This window comes from Brienomyrus brachyistius, chromosome 22, assembly GCF_023856365.1.
Source record: "Brienomyrus brachyistius isolate T26 chromosome 22, BBRACH_0.4, whole genome shotgun sequence".
In the NCBI taxonomy this organism is placed as follows: Eukaryota; Metazoa; Chordata; class Actinopteri; order Osteoglossiformes; family Mormyridae; genus Brienomyrus; species Brienomyrus brachyistius.
Genome location: NC_064554.1, coordinates 16,288,471 through 16,306,678, shown reverse-complemented (window position 1 = coordinate 16,306,678; position 18,208 = coordinate 16,288,471). Strand labels below are relative to the sequence as shown.

Genomic DNA, 18,208 nt, shown 5'->3' with positions numbered 1-18,208 from the left:
TGTAATTTCCTCCAGGTGGAAATCCCCAACATTCAGAAACAGAGGAAACATTTAGCTAAACTAGTTTTGGATATGGATTCAGCCCGCACTCGGTAAGGGCCCCGATAAGGGAGTGTTTCTTCTGTTCATTTTTCTGTTTACCATGGTAAAACAAGACAAGGCTCTCAATCCACCATATTGACTGTGATGCTGTTGGGTGTTTAGTGTTAGGCTGCGTTTAATACTGTGGTGTGCTGAATATTTAGCATGTCCTACTGTAGCTTTGGAGCCTGGTGTAGTGATCAGAAACTGAAAAGGATACATTCTTTTCTAATAACAATAGGCAATAGTATGAAGAGGTTAGAGTTGTATATTCTAGTATCTCTTGATTCCTCATATTCAGGATTATATTGTAATATACGTATATAGTTTGCTAAACCTGTAGTACCAAGTTCAGGCCACAAAAATGACCATACAGTCAGCTTCTAGTGTGCCCTGTTGCAAAAGACATTGCCGGCATGCTATCTCCACTCATGCCCCAGGTGGCAACAGTCCTCCAAGTCCTCGGGTCACCCCAGCAACCTGCAGCAGGGCGGAGCCAAGGCCGACGCCCTCAGGGAGGAGATGGAGGAGGCTGCCAATCGCATGGAGATTTGCAGGGTGAGCTTCCGTCTCCTGCCCCAGCACAGCAACCGGTCATAGCTTTTTGCGTTTATTCTATTTTAGCTAATGAAAAATGTGTTTGAGGTCATTGCTCCGGTTTTCTTTCAGGATCAGGTATCCGCAGATATGTACAACTTTGTGGCCAAAGAAATAGACTATGCAAACTACTTTCAGATGGTAAGTGCGTACAGATTTTGATTGGGAACCATGTATTTTTCGTTTTTTTCCCGATTTACATGATCGTCTCTCTTCCCTTCTTTTCCCTCCTTTTTTGGTGTTATTTTTGCTGATGTCTGTTTCTCCTCTTTCCTTCCTCCTCATCATCGCTCCTCCTCCTCCAGCTAATAGAGCTGCAGGCAGAGTACCACAGGAAGTCTCTTGAAGTCCTCCAGAGCGTCCTTCCCCAGATTAAAGCACACCAGGGTGAGGCCTCTCTACCTGGTCTACTTGCTCTTAGATTTCCCAACTTCCTGTCCACGGGGTCCAGCTTAAGAACGTTCTAGATGGCTTAAATATCTTGTCAAGAGTTTAAAAATGCCACCTTTGCATTGTAGTCCGCGAGATGTTTCTCTGTGCACTGGCCTTTGTTGCATGTTAGTTTATGGGCTGTGTGACACCCCCCACTGAACAAACCTTGCATGACAGAGGCCTGGGTAGAGAAGCCATCTTTCGGGAAGTCCCTGGAAGAGCACCTGACCCTGACTGGCCGTGAGATCGCGTTCCCCATCGAGGCTTGCGTGACCATGCTGCTGGAGTGCGGCTTGCAGGAAGAGGTGAGGCACCTCAGGCTACTCCGTGGGACGCCGACCTGATAATCTGGCCAAGCTCAAACGTTTCTCACATCTCGTGTGTCCAGGGCCTGTTCCGGGTGGCTCCCTCGGCCTCCAAGTTGAAGAAGTTGAAAGCATCGCTGGACTGTGGCGTCTTGGATGTGCAGGAGTACTCGGCTGACCCACACGCCATCGCAGGTGATCGGGGGGGTACCCTCACCTATCAGAGTTATTTCGGTTTGGTGTAATTGATATAATTCAAGCCTGGGAATGATTCCCGAACAAATCACATCATTCTTCACTTCGCACTCTCCTTCTCAACCTCGTTGTTCCCAGGGGCATTGAAATCCTACCTGCGTGAACTCCCGGAGCCGCTGATGACCTTTGAACTTTACGACGAGTGGATCTATGCCTCCAAGTACGCAAGCAAGCCTCTGTCAAAGAATATAGGATACAATGCAAATAATACAGTTTGTTGGCTAGTCAGGTGACTCTCTTAGACTGGGAAAAGCCAGTTCTTACTGGTGCCGTTTGGGGCTGTGTTGTATCTAACAGGGCAACGGCCACTCCACGCAGCCTCATTCCCGAGTTTATCCACTGTGACGTCTGTTTATCTCCATGTCGGTCACTTTCTCTGACAGTCTACCTCTGAAAGTTGCCATTATTTCTTTCCAGTATCCAGGATCAGGACATAAGGCTACAAGCCTTGTTGTCGACTTGCGAGAAGCTGCCCACGGACAACGTCAACAACTTTAGGTGAGTCCTCGCACCCCGTAAGCCCATTTTGACTTTGTCTTCAGAAGTCTCTTGCACCAAAACAGGGTATATTTAGTAAGGGACCATGCATGTCTGTGTGGTGGAACATCTACTCGTCTTCCAGCCTCAATGAGCATCACGGATTCTGAAATATCTCTGCTTCTTCCATGGTCGCCCCCTACAGGTACCTGATCAAATTCCTGGCCAAGCTAACTGAGTACCAGGACATCAATAAGATGACGCCAGGGAATATAGCCATTGTACTGGGGCCCAACCTGCTGTGGCCGCAGACCGAGGGGTAGGCCTCCCGCCTTTGAGTGCTGTTTTTGTTCATTTTTTTTTTATAACGCATCAGAGGGTGCTAAACCAATCAGCTGTGGGTCGGTAATAAGTCACACCACATGGGCTCTTCAGATCTACTGTCTGTCATAATGTGAAACTCAATAACCTACCGGCAGCTTCCTGCTTTCGGAACATTTTGAGGCACACTTTTTTTAAATCTAGTTCAAATAGCTATTTGACAGCTCACAGACACGAGCTGCTTACATGTGATTTGTCACAGTCATTTATCTAGCTGGGTATTTAACGAAGCGATCTTAGATTACTGAACCATGAGGACAATAGTCTTAGATATCGATATGCTTCCTAATGAGCATGCAGTGATTCTGCTATCAGCAGTTTTGTCTGGATCTAGAGTGATTTACATTTTTTAGTATCTTTTAGCTCCACATATTTGATGTGTTCCCTCCCCTCCCTAGCATGGTGTTTAAATATATTTCAAGTAAATAGTGTAATACTATACCGGAATAGATTGCTTCTGCCTGCTACCTCTTTATGGCAGACTGCAATCGATTACTTCTGCCTGCAGCTGCTCTATTATTGTGATTATGCATTGTAGGATGCTGGAACCAATCAGTTCCTTCTGTCTGCCCGTGAACCCTGCAGGAACATCACGGAGATGATGACCACCTTGTCACTGCAGATCGTGGGCATCATTGAGCCAATCATCCTGCATGCTGACTGGTTCTTCCCAGGCGGTGAGGGATGCCTGCACACCTCCACACACACACACACACACACACACACACACACACGATAACAATGTGGGCAGGCATATTACCGTACCTTCCTCAGGCATCATTGGATCCAGTTGTTGATTGAGTCTCTGTTCAGTCACTGCCTGTTAGATGGAGGGGGCGTGTTTGTCCTGGGGTGTCACATGATGAGCTTACAAGCTCATTCAGTTCCCCTGAGCTTTACTCCCAGTTCTTAATTAACAGTTTCATTTTCGTTTTCTCTTATCCCAGAAAAACAAGCCCAAACCCTGATGTCTGATCCCAAAAATATACCTCTTTCCTGACCCCCATTTTCTGTATGTGTGTGTTTGTGTTTCTCTGCTGTCCCCCTTTCCATTCCTCCTCTCTGCTTTTATTAGATCCATCTCCACATAAGTTCTCCTTCCTTCCACTCATCCTCAGGTCACATGATTCTGCTCATCGCTCCTCCTTTCTGCTCTAAAGTCTTTACATTCGCACTCACAGCCCCGGCCAAACTCTGCGCTATTTGCACAGCACGTTTATTTGTTTGTTTGTTCGTTCATTACATTTACGCATTAATGTCTTACGTATCGTGTAACGCCAGTTTCCGAAGGCTTAGACAAACTCTGTTTTCTTTCGTTGTACGCCTGCATACTGGGAAATAATAATAAAGTTTGACTTCACTCGGCTTAATTTCACTCGGCAAGCCTTATGTTACCGCTGAGAGAATATGCACGTATATGAGGAATATGTGGAATAAAATCGATAGGAATTCTGGAACTGAGTACCTTGTTTGCGTAAGTGTAGCCTAGCCGAACTGCGGTGACCATTTCCACGCGGGTCGTGGTATGGTCACGTTGGAGATGCGATCCTGAGCGTCCAGGGTCAACCCGTTCTGCTCTTCATCCATCCTCCTCTCCCCTCCTGCAGACATCGAGTTCAACCTGACAGGTAGCTATGGCAGCCCGATCCACACCAACCACAACTCCAACTACAGCTCGATGCCTTCTCCTGACATGGACCACTCCGAGCGAAGGCAGCATGAACAGGGCCGGCGTCCGCTCAGCGTCGCCACCGACAACATGATGATGGAGTTCTACAAGAAAGACGGGTATGGCGATCTACTCTCCCCAGAGATCCCGCCCACCCCAGCTTAAGCTCCGCCTCTTCGCTTGACAGTGCTGAGGAGATACAAGGAAGCGTATGGTAAACTGCAGAATTTTCCGGTTTCATGCTGTGATACGTGACACCATGTGAACTTACTCAGCGGGCCGTTCTCCGGTCTGTTGTGCGCTGCTTCCATCATGTTCCCCTCACGCGCATACTTCCTCCTCCATACCTTCCAGCATTCCGGAACATTCCAGATGAGATTGTATTACATTCAACGCACTGTAGAAACACAGCTTCTGGTCCAGGAAGCTGCCGAAAAGTCAGACCTAAACCAAAAGATTGACACTTGAGCTGATTAGATCAATCTTTTTCACTCTGTTTTTTTGCTCCTCCTGGGTGCCGTTACCACAGCCTGTTTTTAGCATCATTCTGTTCCTCGTCCATCTTGCTCACGCTCTCGCTGGAGAGACCCAGTTACATACTCACATGTGCCTGCACAGCCTGCTGCCGTCCCTGTGTGCGAGAGGCAGAAAATGTGTGTGTCTGCACTGAGGCTGATAACTGGTCTGTGTGTGACTGTGATCAGCGCGTGGGTGTGTTTGCCTGTGCACGGGAGTGTGTCACACGGAGAATGCGTGTTCGTGGTACGAGTGGGTCTGTGTGGTCTGATTTCATGAGGAAAGACAGTGTATGACCGTGCTGCTTGACCGTGCATTAAGGGTTTGAGCAGGTGTGTGTATGTGTGTGTGTGCGAGTGTGTATGTGTGAGACAAAGTGTGTCTTTCTGTATTGAGAGCGTGTATGTGTGTATCTGTGTATCTGTGTGTGTAACAGAGAAATGCATTGAGAATATGTGTGTGAGAGTGAGACACAGAGACGGAGCGTGAGACAGAACATGTTTCTGCATTGCCAGTGTGTGTGTGTGTGTGTGTGTGTGTGTGTGTGTGTGTGTGTGTGTGTGTGTGTGTGAGAGAGAAAGAGAGAGAGAGAGAGAGAGTGTTCCTGCATTAAAGCTGAGAGCTGCTGCATGCCTGATTGCCTGAGCTGTGAGTGTGAGTGAGTGTGAGTGAGTGTGAGTGAGTGTGAGTGAGTGTGTGTGAGTGTGTGTGTGTGAGTGTGTGTGAGTGTGAGTGAGTGAGTGTGAGTGAGTGTGTGTTTGCTCCCTTCCGTGGCTCATCTCAGGTCTTACCAGCACCGACAGTGGGGGTAGTGGTGAGGGCTGGGTCCCAGTCCCGGTCCCAGTCCCGGTCTCGCCCTCTTCCGTCACAGGTCTCTACACCAAGTTCTCAGCTGGCAGCTCAGAGATGTACTCTGAGGCTTCTGCCACTCACACTGCTTCACTGCTCACTTCCTGTGGTTTTAGATCGTCGAGCCGTATCCCTGGCAACAGGCTGGGGCTGGGGGTGGGGGCAGTATTTGTACTTTGCTTATAGCCCGCCCGCTGAGATTTCCTTCAGCTGGAGGTGGGCGAGATGGAGGCCCCCGCCTCACGCTGCCGCAGAGCAGAGCGGAAAATTACCGGCGCCCACATGCGCGGTGACATGCGCGTTGGCGCGTCCAGGCACACGCACACGCGCCCTAGGTGAGCCCTGCCCGTCAGATGCAGCCCCTGTGCTGCGGCGGCTCGGGGTGGGGGCAGGGATGGGGGGGAGTGATAATCTGTCCTGGGCACACACTGCTGCTGCCTTGGGTTATGTTTGCTGCAGACCTCTCATCCTGTATCCCAAGGGGGATGTTGCCCTAATTAAAGCAAACGAGGCTGGCGCCACCGCCTGCTTGCTGGGGGTGCGTGTCGGCTCTGCGGGAGAGAGCCTGCTTTCCTGCTGTCTCATCCCACCCACCCTCCGACCTGAGTCCATGCTCCGCTCCCTCCCCCCCTCCCCCCTGTAGTAAACCCACCTCTCCATCCCATTCTCCGCCATCTTGGCCCTGGTTTCGTCTTCTCCTCCTGCTGTGATGCACGTGCTTGTCTCGGAAGTCTTGCTCTTTCTCCTTCTTGATTATTCTGATCTTTCTGTTTGCCTTACTAACGCAGCATAAGGAAGATACAAAGGTATGATGTGACTGCCCTCTTCTCCTTCTAACTCTCTTCATGTTGCTTCTGTCAGTGATACTATAGCCTCTGTCTCTCAGTCTCTGTCAGTATTAATGTAGTCTCAGTCTCAGTCTCTGTCAGTTTTAAAGTTCCCATCATATCTCAGTCACTGTCAGTGTTAATGTAGTCTCAGTCTCTCCTTCTCTGTCAGTGTTAAAATAGTCTGTCTTTCAGTCTCTGTCGGTGGTAATGTAGCCTCTGTCTCAGTCTCTGTCAGTTTTAAAGTTCCCATCATATCTCAGTCACTGTCAGTGTTAATGTAGTCTCAGTCTCTCCATCTCTGTCAGTGTTAAAATAGTCTGTCTTTCAGTCTCTGTCAGTTTTAAAGTTCCTATCTTTTCTCAGTCACTGTTAGTGTTAATATAGTCTAAGTCTCTATAGGTCTGTCAGTGTTAATAGAGTCTCTGTCTCAGCCTCTCTCTGTGTTAATATAGCCTCTATCTCTCAGTCTCTGTCAGTGTTAATATAGCCTCTATCTCTCAGTCTCTGTCAGTGTTAATATAGCCTCTATCTCTCAGTCTCTGTCAGTGTTAATATAGCCTCTGTCATGTTTTGGCACAGACACCATATACTTACAACCCTGTCTGATGCGTTCAGCTTGTCGTTTGTTACTTGTGTTGGATTTGGGTGTGTTGTCTGCTGTCATACATTTTGCCGTGATGTAACTCATGTCTCAGAAACCCCCCCACCCCTCCCCTGGCCTATTGCTTCCTGTCTGATGTAACTGATGTAACACTGTGCTTGTGTTTGTCTATTTATGAATTTTGCTATCTTTTATGATCTTTTTGTGGCTATATTTTGAAAAATGTCCACAGTAACCTCCTTACAAATGCATCATGAACATCTTCACAGAATAGCTTCATTTTCTTTTCTGAAAAAAAACACTAAACGACATAAAGTTTTTTTTTTTTTTTTACATATGATTTTGCATAATATATTTTCATTCCTGTAGTTGTCCAGGAGGGGTTATTGATAAATTCTGTTAAAGTGAGAGCCAGTACAGTGCATTCTGGGATTGATGATTTTCCATGCTCTGCAGGGATTGCAGTGTTTCCGTGTCAGCTGCTCGGCTCTGTAATCCAGAATTCGCCCTGGGTGGGGTACATTCTAGAATGTGTAAGCCCCCCAACCACGGCGCTGTGTTTGCCTCCACTACAGCATGGGTGTCCGGGTCATGGACACTTCATGGGTAACCCGCAGGGGCTCCTCCACCCTGGCCCGCAAGACGTCCTCCACTCCGCCCGGCGCCCAGGGCCCCGACGCCCTCATCCCTGAGCTGCCCGCCGAGCCGGGCGCTTCCCCTTCCCCTGCCACTGGAGACCGAGCCAGGTAGGCCGCTGCTCTAACCCCCCCCGCCCCCCCCCGGTTTACCACCCTCCAGCCTGTCAGCACTCCTCCTCTCCCACATTTCCCTCTGTCTCTCTCTATCCTTCTTTCCCCGACGTTTTTTCCTCCGTCTCCCCTTCTTCCTCATACTTTCTCTCTTTCTTCTCCCTCACTCGCTTCGCAAGGATTCATCTCGATCTGTTTGAGCTCATGTTGCCCTTGTTGCTATGGGTGCCGACGCCCCCTCCCCCCCCCCTTTTCCTTACAGTCGCCTTGGCTATCAGAGGCGTTGGGGCACAGTATTCTCCGTGTCTGTTTCAGTCCTCCACAGACTCTGGGTTTCTGTAGTGGCAACCCATCAGCAACAAGGTCGACCATGTGACTTTAAATGTTTACCCCTTTATTCATGCTGAGGAGAGAAACAAACAAACTAACTAACTAAAAGCTCATGGGGAATGCAGTGAATGGCTGCTTCCCGGCTTCGCACTGCATCCACACCACAGCTGCGTCTTTGACTCGGTGTTCTCTCCTCCCGTTCCTTCGGCGCAGGTAAGGAACCGGGTTTGGCGTCATCCCGGCTTTGCCAGCAGGCGGAGAAATCGGAAAGCTTTCCGATTGGTCCGTCCTGCATTTCCCGGGACCTCAACACATTCCCATTCGCTGGCGTCCGGCCTGGAGACGCAGCGAATAGCATGTCTTAGCCGTGCACCCCTGCTGGGAATCTGAACTGTTCTGCTTTTTCGTTGTTGCTGTCGTTTTTGCCCGTGTTCCGTTCCTCACGAAGATAGTGACCGATCCTTCTCCCCCAACTTCCCACTGGCCACCTTACTCCACGCACTCCAGTGTTTCACTTTGTCCTGAGCCCCCCCCACTCCCCACCTCCCCAAACGAGCTGCCCTAGTGAACATCCGCACTGTTCAGCGCCTTCGGCTCGTCTTCCCAGTTCAGTCACTGTTATTCTTTTTCTTTCTTGTTTTACTCTCTATTTTTGACATTCACAGCTCGGATGACGTGTCGTCCAATCGGTCGGACTCCTGTTCCGCCTACCCGCCCCCAGGGGAGGCCAGGCCCCCCCCTCCTTACCCCACCTCCTGCTACCCCTCCTCATTCCATGTTTACCAGCGACCCCAGCCTTGTGCTCGTCCTGTCGCCCCCGGCCCTGAGTCTGTACCCCCTGGTGGCTCGCCCCCGCTCCTCCGCTGGACTGGCTACAGCCCCCCGCTGCCGCCTCCTTCCTGCTCCTCCTCTTCCTCCTCCTCCTCCTCCTCCTCCGCCTCTTCCTCCCAGCAGCTTGACATCAACTCGAACCCTAAACCCAGCTGCTTGCACCTCCCCAAGCAGGGCTCTCTCTGCGACGCTTCGCATGGCACCCCACCCGAGGCAAACGCCTCTTCCCTCTACATCAAAACCCCCCTGGTCCTGACCAGACACGACCCGTCACTCGGCACCCCCCTTAACGCCCCCCCGCCTGGCCCTTCCGGCCCGCCGCCTTGGGTCAGCTGTGCCTGTGTCGGAGACAGAGGAGCCAGGCAGACTAGGTAAATACCGCCCCAGGAATGGCCCCACCCCACACCCGACAGGCCGTCCACGCACAGACAGAGGCTTACTCCGTCCTGCTGACATGTCCGCCCATCCTTTGTCCGTTTATTTTATATATTTGCTTCTTTATTCTTTTGGCTTCGCTTCTGTCTGTTGACGTCTCTCAGATTCTGGCTAATATCATTTCCTGCTTCGCGGAAATGGTTCGCTTGTCGATGGTGACATGAAAGCAGAGGCTTTTTTTTTCCTTCTACTTTTTTTCTCTCTTTTTCCACCCCGTTCCGTTTCCGCTTCCTTTTCTTTTTTTCTCCTTTTTTTTTTTTTTTTTTCTTTTTCAATTCTTGCGATTCAGTCTTCAGAAGGTAACATGGTTCACTGCTAGCGAAAATACCCCGGTGGGTTGTTGCTGAGCAACCGAGGATGTTACTGGGCTCCGTACAGATTGAAGACTGCAATTACAGCAATAAGTAAATAAATTCAGAGAATGCGCTGCTTGTTGATCTCGATTTACGTTCATGGGCATGCAAAGTTGCTTCGATTTGTTCCATCGCTGCTCATTTCCACCCTTTCTCATTTACAGTAGTTGTTGTCCTCTGTTCATTATTAGTCCTCATTTGAGGAGGTTGTGCTTCTCCTAGTGAGCTTCAGCAGTAGGTGCTGGTCAGGGACACGCGAAAGATCCTTCGAGGTGGGGGGCCTTTATTAGTCAATAGTCGTTTTTGTTGTTCCACCCCTGCATCAGATACCTACATGTTTGTGCACCTTTGTGAAAGACATTTTTCAAATGTTTTTTTTGTTTTTTTTTTGTGAGAATGCAGGTTACGTTGTGGCAATTAGCTTAGGAACTGAATAGTATGATTTATTGAGGTAATTGGCACAGAAGCCTCCAATACAAATGGTCACACAACCTGTAGGAAGTGTGGTACCTAATTACTGTGGCTGTTCATTGCAGCAATGATGCTAGTGGTGGTTGTGGTTGCTATAGTGACCACAATGTATCTGTGCTGTACTGTAGTCGCTGAAATAGCTATAGTCACCAAGCTGTTTGCAGTTGCCTTCTTCTTATGTGTTACGGAAATGATATCCATGGTTCCTCTGGATACTGCACAGCAGGTTTCGGAGTGAAAAAGGCCATTTTTACCACTGTGAAAATGAGACTGTAGAGATAGATGAGGTTTCCAAGTTGGGGTATTTTGAGGTGTGTTTGTGGTGAGTCCACTTACGTTACGCTGTTAGCTCTTTCCTCTGATGCACAGCGCGTCGTTTGGGGTTTATTACACTTTCGACCCGCCGTGTGCTTCTCTCTGCACTACATGAGCGAGAGGGAGAACCTTCTAGAAAAGAATGCTGAAAACAGGATACGGCACTCTGACTCATACACACTAGCGATAAAAAAAAAAACTGAAATAAACGCCCTGACTCACTGGTCATCCTGGTCATTAGTAGAGGCAGTAGCGGGGTCTGCGTAAGCGATGCTGATCCTGGATCAGTGCTTTGCCAGCCTTTCTGTGTTTCTCCTGTGCTTTTGGGTCCTTTTTGGAGAGGGGAGAAGTGGTGATGAAGCTTCAGTCTCCCTATTTTCCCAGCTCCCTGAAGAACAAGGAGCCATCTCCCGTGATCGGGCACAAGGCAGTGCAAGTGTCGGGTGCTCTGGCGCCCTCTGGCTGCGGACCGCAGGGTAGCAGCCAGGCGCAGCTGACTACTGAGCAGAGTCCTCACTCCCTGCGCAAAGGTACCCATGATTCCCTCACCACTACTTATCTGACTATAATTAGTAGCGGTGTAAATTGTCCACGGACATCCATTTTTGTGAATACAAATCAAAATGTGGATAATGAATCAGTGACAAACGTAAGCTGGTATTATTTATTGCGTGATAAACATTACAAAGCATTTAGCAGTTTATTATGTATTTCTGCAGTACCAATGGAAGCACAGGGCTCGTTCCTGCTTGTTTATCGTTTTCTCTCCGTGTCCCCGTCTGTAGTGTCCAGGAAGCTGGCTCCCATTCCACCCAAGGTGCCGTACGGCCAGACTGGGGGGGTGTCGGACCAGTCCACAGGTCAGCCGTCGCCGGTCAGCCTGTCCCCCACGCCCCCCAGCACCCCGTCCCCATACGGACACGGCCCTATGGCCTCACCTGGACAGGCCCCGCCCGGGGCGCCCCACGCCCTGTCGTCACCGCCCTCCCTGACGGGCACGCTCACCAAGTCCCGGCCCGCCCCCAAGCCCCGGCAGAGGCCCAGCCTGCCCCCACCCCAACCCCCGGTGGCCCCTGGGTCGGGCGGCCCCGGGTCCCAGGCTCTGGAGCCCGGCCTGCTGGACAGCATGTCCCCCGAAGAGAGTGTGTCCACAGGTAAACCTGCCCACATGCCCCCTCACCTGGTACCCGGCGAGCACCGCCCCACTCTCTCGGTATCGCTCTCTTCAACTGGCACCAGCGTGGTCGTCTAGACTCCCGTCACTAGGGGGCACCTGTCCCAACGAAGGGCAGCATTGCCTGCAGGATCCTCCGGTTATTGCGCTGACAAGCCCTTTCAGATGCGCTCTACAGCAAATAACATGAACTATAAATACATGTATATAAATGGAATAATAATAATAATTAATATAGGCTTGATATATACATGCAAATGATGCAAAGCTATGAATCTCAGCTGGATGCTTTATGTTTTTTTATTGACTGATTCATCGAGTCTTATTTTCATCCACCAGTTCTTGCCGAGAAAATTGACAGGGCGACATTTTCAGCTCCTGTTGAAAACGGTGCTATACATAACACTCGCCCTGTGGCCGTCGGGAATGTGGTTCTCTTCGTCTGTTGAATCCTGCCTTCGTTTTTAACCCTTTCCCTGAAGCCAGCACAGGTCTAGCAAAGCCTCAGGGTCTAACCTGTGCTCTCGGTTATGCCGTTAGTCGGATAATCTGTTCACGTGGCGGATCGGGTGTAAATCGGTCGTGAAAAGTAATGGGAGAAGCCGGTTTGACTCCGCCCCTTTCTCGTCACATAAATCAAAGGAATTAATTCATTTTAATTCCATGCCAGCAGAGGGGGGAAAAAAGCACTGGGATAACATTTACATAATATTTACATAGTGTTATTCTAACATATTTCTGCATGCATTGTAAAAAAAAAAATACATTACTATATATGGTTTTATGCTTTACACAATATTAAAAAAGCCATAAAACTAGTATATCCCTTCCATCCTATCATAGTGTGGCCAATCGGAACCTTGTGACTTGTTTCCAGGGGAAGGTATTTGCGGTTGCACCATAAAACGGCGAGCAGTGCCCATGGTTTATTCTTCCCTCAGCGGTGAAGGGGCCCCAGCCAGGGCAGGGAGAGGGTTAAAATGTCCTTCTTAGCCTTTGATGGCCTCTGTTCTTACTTTCTGTTACCATCTCTGCTCTTCCTGTTTTGCTTTTGTCGATTGTTCTTATTGTGTACTTCACAGCGGTGTGAGACCAGGGATTGAGTGTGGGCTAAATGTGAGGGGGATTTTTAGGGTAAGACACACCTTTCCGTGCAGAGCTTTGCTGACGCCGGCTAGCTCTGGAGCGCCCCCTGCCAGCCTGCTGTGTGCACCCACCTTTATATGTGGACCATTAGCTAGCTGTGTGCCGTCAGCCCGCTAACCTACCCCTGGTAGCCCCGCTTGCGCATGGGAGTGCGTGGCCAAGCGATGCATGGCTTGTGGCTGGGTGGCACTGGGTGACGCCCTCCCCAAATTTCCCCCACCCTATACATGTTGTTTGGGCCGCCATATTGAAACCCTTCCCAGTCCAGCTGAGCCATTGCTTATTGGGCACAGTTGACTGAGATACAGTAGCCCCGCCCCCTGCACATATAAGCCCCTCCCCCGTCTTCATTTCACTGCTACAGAGGGGACGTCATCACACCAAAGTGAACCTTGCAGCTGGCAGATCAGCCGTGCAGACATCTGTTCCTCATTAGGGAGGAATTCACTAGACCAGCCCGGCTTTGGGGGCGAGAGCTGGCATCCTTGCCAAAGACGTGTCCGCCGCCCGTAGGTATTTCACGGGGGCTGTTTATTGGTCAGAGTCCAGCCTGATTCTATGGCCTGTCTTGTTGGTCATTCTGATGAATGACGCCGTTATCCTAAGAAACACATCATATGCACTCACAGGCGACAGGCTCTGCGGAAAACTATCAGTGTATCTTTCCAAAACAGTGAAGACTGTGCGAATTGGCGACTTATTAAGTACAGCGAGTGGTATGGAAATACATCTGATAACATCTTAGGCCTGAACGTTTTCCTCATTTTCCCATAGAGAATCAGCTATATTAATTGGCTTCCAATTGTAACGAGGATTCTAGAACTCTTCTCGTGCCAGTGTTTGGTGTGATGTCACTCCTGTGAAAATGCGTCCTGTTTCACCTGCTTTTCGCAACGCAGTGCACTGAGAAATATGGTTTTAGTTTTCATGATCTCTTCTTGGACCAACGATTCAGCTTCATTTTTTTTCCTTCCTTTTCTGTTTTTTCCCCCCCCTACCATTTCCCCCCCTGCTGCAGTCATCCTTTCTGATACAGCATCTCCATCGGACCTCTTCAGTCTGGAAATACCTACCATCAGTATTGAACTTGACGGCCTCTTTGATGAGCTCAGTGGCGCCCCCTGTGGGCGTGCTCTGACAGTGGCGGACTCGCATGTGCCCGAGGCTGAGAACAAGGACAGATCTGAGGACACCTCATCATGACAACCCCCCCACCCCCCCCATCCACCCTTCCTGACCCCTCCCCCACCTCCACTGCACATAATGGACAGTCACACAAATCAAGGCTCATCAAAAACGCACCTGGATCGAGAGACGGGCATGTGGAGTCCCACACTTGTGACCTTGACTGCGGACTCGTTTCGGAACATCGCATGCACAGCCTCATCCATAACAGATTTCCAGTCCACCGGCTGCCACGGCTGATTCAAACAGAAGAATTATAAAGAGAACAAAGCATGACTAATTTTATGTTTCGGGGATTTCAGTTCATCCCTTGTTATATTTATCTGAGCCCTTTTGTGCTCGTTCAGATTCGGTCCTTTCTGCCTTATTTCAGTCTGCTCTTCAGTTCTGTCTCCGTTTGCCCTTTTGGCTTCTGTTAATATGGGCAAGATGCAGGTTTGCTGAGGTCCAGCTGGACTGGGGGCTAAATGCCAAGGAGCCCAGGTGGTGGCTATGCTTTTCTATTGCCCCCCCCCCAATCCACACCACCCTGCCTCCCACCCCCCCGTTGCGAATTTGGTGCCAGGACCCAAAGCTCCGTGGTACTGGGCACACTGGTCCATCCTGTTTCTCACGGTTACAGCGTTTTTTGACGTCACCGGTGCTGTAATTCGGGCCACTTGGTGTAATTAATGTTTGGGCAGAAAATTTGGTGGGGGGGGGGATTTGCCCATTCAGGGTCACCTCTGAGGAATTAACGTGTCTCCGATTTTCCCAGTAGAGCGCAGGAGAGAAGCGCCATCTAGTGGGGGCTCTGGGGACATGAATACGAATCATATTTGAGGAATGTGCTGGAGATAGTAGGTTTGATTATCTGTGTCTCGAGCGCGTTTGTCTGCACATCTTTGGAGAAGGTAGAGACTTTTTTTTTTAAATAATAATGTATAGTGGTTGCGTGTCTTTGAATGTTCTGAGCTGAACGTCAGCGACAGTGAGCGAGGCGGCTGGTTGTTTCTCACAAGATTTTGTGTCGAATGTGTAATATGGCTGTTTTGCTAGACGATGAAACACAGAGTGCTGCATGCACCAGGATGAATGGGGTCTGGGGCCCTTCAGCGTGCGCAGGTCGTCAGAGGTCGTCAGAGGTCGCGGGGGCGGTGACCTCAACATCTGCTAACAAATAAACACTAATATACCCATAGTACAACTGAGAACGTGCTGCAGTGTGTGAGAGTTGAATTCTGTAAACAAGGTATTTTATGTGTAAAGGATGAGGTCTGGTAAGCGTTGCGTAGTGGACCTGCCATATTTTTTACATGACTTGAAACTTGACTGGGATGGAATTCCAATAGCTCTCTAATTAATGTTATAAACTTTGGTACCTGGTTATTAGATGATTTTTCTTGCCAGACTTTTCCTTGCCCCCCCCCCCCCTCTAAAAACTGGAATTACACTTAAATCTAATAGAACATAGAATGTAAAATGTCTTCAGAATCCAACATCCAGATCGAAGTTGTCACAGATTGAACATTCCAGTTAAAACCACTGAAAGCTCCCCCCCCACACAAGGGACAAGGTGGGGCAGTTAGTATGAGTGACAGAACTGGGGGCTTTCCCAAAAAAAAAGTAGCCATGCCCCCCCACCCCCCCACCGCCCATTGAAAAAAACCGAAGGATTTATACTGTATGACAGATCAGAGAGACTAAAGTTATGCCATCACTCATTTTAAGTGCTAGGAATCCAACTTTTACTGTAGACACAAACATGTGTACATAGAGACGTATGTATATACATACCTAAACATTTATATATAATGAAAATTTATATATAAAGAAAAATCTGGATATAGCTATATATATAGAGAGGGGTGGAGTTATTTTGTTCTTGAATTAAGCTTTTGCTATGCTTCTGATTGTGAGCTCAATAGCTGTAACAAGGAAACGACAACACAATCTACATATCCGGCTGTCAAAAACTTCAGGAATGATGCTCTTGCTCACTTGGGCATCTGGAGAGCTTTTGAGAGTGGAAGCCTGTTATCTGTGCACTGTCACGTGTGTGTGTGTGTGTGTGTGTGTGTGTGCGTGCGTGCGTGCGTGCGTGCGTGCGTGCGTGCGTGCGTGCGTGCGTGCGTGCGTGCGTGCCGCTTTCACTCTTTACCTCTGGCTTATTCCTAACCAGGGACCTGTGTCCTCACCAACCAAAACACAGCCCTCAGGCTCCGCCCCTGGCGTGCGATTGGGTGTTGTGGGTTGTAGCAGGTCTCTGGTTGGTCGTCAATGTCTCGCAAGAAACTACAGCTGCTCACTGCTGCCTTTTTTTTTTTTTTAATAGCTGAAATAGATGCGTCAGTAAGCGATTCCAATAGGTTATGGATGCAAAGGACTTCTGTATGCCTTCACGCAAACCTTTCCCTGATTGGCTTGAAAAGCCAACTCTTTTCCTTATGTATATACAGAGCAATAATGCTGGACCCAGCCAGAACAGACAGGGACTTATCTGAATCATGCCTAGAGCTTAAAAGACAATTTAAGATCAAAGTGCAATTATGCTATTTGTATATGGACCTCAGAGGGGGAGAAAGACTTCCCCCTTGCCCTTCCCCAAGTGGATCGGTCACTTATCTCAGTCTCCCACGTTTCTATTGATCAGGGTCAATTTATTGCTGTTTTTCCTGTTTCCTGAAGAGGGCAGCATTTCTTTTTTAAATTATGCTTCAGGCTGGCTTTTTCGCATGCAGTGTAGGTAATGCCGATGAATTACTTGAATGACATCTAGCATAGCAAAGTGATGCGTTTGTGTCAATGAAGTCAGTTGTGGATGTGGTGAAGATTATGGTTGGTTAAGGCTGTCTGTAGGCGACCGTGTAGCTATTCTCGGTTAGATGAACGTGAAGAGGAGCGACTGCGTACATATCCTTCGAGAGAAACTTGATTAATATGGTTATTCTTAGGGCATATTTACAGATTTGTGCTGAGTTGTGAAAGGACGGTTGTTAGTTTTTTGCAGAGTGTTCCTTGAGAGATGATATGAAGTGTTCTGTTCATTCACTCGCGTCTGATTCTCCCTCTGGTGAGCCCCGTGAGGAGGTTGTCGTGAAATCCCAAGCTGAATGAGTCAAGTTGTGCAAAGCTGCAAATATGGTGAACTAGGCACAGTTCCAGATACAGGAGTTCACCGTTCCTGCTGTCGGGATGATTAGCGACATTTACTATGGTCCCTAAAAGCCATTTCTCTGTATGAATCAGATGGGAAGGAGCAGCCTTCTTATGAAGTAAAAGGAGATAGCCCTTCTCTCAGTAATTCTAAATTCAAAGACTTATGACAGTGCGTCAATATAATAGGCAAGGTTCAATATAGTTAAATGTTGCTAATGTGTTGCTAATGCAGTGTCACTTGGTTAAATGTCAGAAACCCTCCAACCTCTTAAGTCACACTTAAAAAAATACACAGATAGTCCCCAGCTCACCTACTTCAGTGTTTCTCTACCTGGTCCTCACGGATCCCCAGACAGTCCGGCAGAGAACTGGGAGGGAGAAAAAATTGTGGACTGTCTGGCAGGGAGGAAAAATGTGGTCTGTCTGGCAGGGAGCTGGGACGGAGCGAAAATGTGGACTGTCCGGTAGGGAGCAAAAATGTGGACTGTCTGGCAGGGAGCAAAAATGTGGACTGTCTGGCAGGGAGCTGGGAGGGAGCGAAAATGTGGACTATCCGGTAGGGAGCGAAAATGTGGACTGTCTGGCAGTCCCCAAGGACTGGGTTGAGAAACACTAATCTTTTCATCGCCCTGCCACAACACCCCCATTGCATGTAAACTGCTATTTAATAATCCAGGGATTCCGGATTTTGTTAGCATTTTGGTGCCGGACTGATGAATGTAATAAAATGGGAGGTAAATTTACCTCATAAACCATTGAAATTGCTGGAGTACGCTAAACTATGTTGTTAGTCTTTGGGAGTGTCTTGGTAACAGCTCCCCCTGGGCACAGAATGAGGTAATCACTTTGCTCTTTGTCCCTAACCCTGCCCAAAATCCCGCCCTACGGGGCCATATCCTTGTTTTTTGCTTACCCAATCACATGTGTTACCTTAACACGGTGTGTGCAGTGAGACCTACAGGAATCCTTAACAGAATGTCGAAACAGAAACTATTAAACATCACATTTTTAATGACTTTGGAGTTTCTTGTCTTTTCTCCTCGATCTGTATTTTTTGTTTTTTACTTGTGTGTGTCTGTGTGTCTCTG

At 48.8% G+C, this 18,208-nt stretch overlaps 1 protein-coding gene and 1 long non-coding RNA gene across 7 annotated transcripts in view; one reads left to right on the top strand and one right to left on the bottom strand.

The window, feature by feature from the left end:
• Window positions 1-18,135, top strand: part of LOC125717551 (rho GTPase-activating protein 44-like) — a 35,089-nt gene extending 16,954 nt beyond the window's left edge. Inside the window, exons 6-23 of one of the 3 annotated variants that reach the window (XM_048990611.1) lie at window positions 16-92; window positions 522-639; window positions 751-819; window positions 984-1,065; window positions 1,288-1,415; window positions 1,499-1,610; window positions 1,749-1,830; window positions 2,088-2,168; window positions 2,353-2,466; window positions 3,114-3,205; window positions 4,136-4,316; window positions 6,351-6,368; window positions 7,569-7,739; window positions 8,738-9,274; window positions 10,862-11,007; window positions 11,263-11,631; window positions 12,734-12,785; window positions 13,816-13,953. In XM_048990611.1, coding sequence (XP_048846568.1) covers window positions 16-92; window positions 522-639; window positions 751-819; window positions 984-1,065; window positions 1,288-1,415; window positions 1,499-1,610; window positions 1,749-1,830; window positions 2,088-2,168; window positions 2,353-2,466; window positions 3,114-3,205; window positions 4,136-4,316; window positions 6,351-6,368; window positions 7,569-7,739; window positions 8,738-9,274; window positions 10,862-11,007; window positions 11,263-11,631; window positions 12,734-12,741 — 2,385 coding nt within the window. In that variant the 3' untranslated portion in view covers window positions 12,742-12,785; window positions 13,816-13,953. Of the gene's footprint in view, window positions 1-15; window positions 93-521; window positions 640-750; window positions 820-983; window positions 1,066-1,287; window positions 1,416-1,498; window positions 1,611-1,748; window positions 1,831-2,087; window positions 2,169-2,352; window positions 2,467-3,113; window positions 3,206-4,135; window positions 4,317-6,350; window positions 6,369-7,568; window positions 7,740-8,737; window positions 9,275-10,861; window positions 11,008-11,262; window positions 11,632-12,733; window positions 12,786-13,815 lie in introns of all 3 variants that reach the window. The other 2 variants (XM_048990610.1, XM_048990612.1) reach the window with 2 other exon arrangements.
• On the bottom strand, window positions 3,234-5,625 carry LOC125717637 (uncharacterized). 4 transcript variants are annotated; one of them, XR_007384570.1, is made up of 5 exons: window positions 5,505-5,597; window positions 4,802-4,828; window positions 4,469-4,641; window positions 3,994-4,301; window positions 3,234-3,348 (listed from the first exon to the last, which is right to left on the bottom strand). It is a non-coding gene; the product is annotated as an uncharacterized LOC125717637 (long non-coding RNA). The 4 variants fall into 4 exon arrangements; XR_007384569.1 differs by having other exon boundaries at window positions 3,994-4,129; XR_007384571.1 differs by lacking the exon at window positions 4,802-4,828 and having other exon boundaries at window positions 3,994-4,129; window positions 5,505-5,625.
• Window positions 18,136-18,208: the final 73 nt, after the last annotated feature.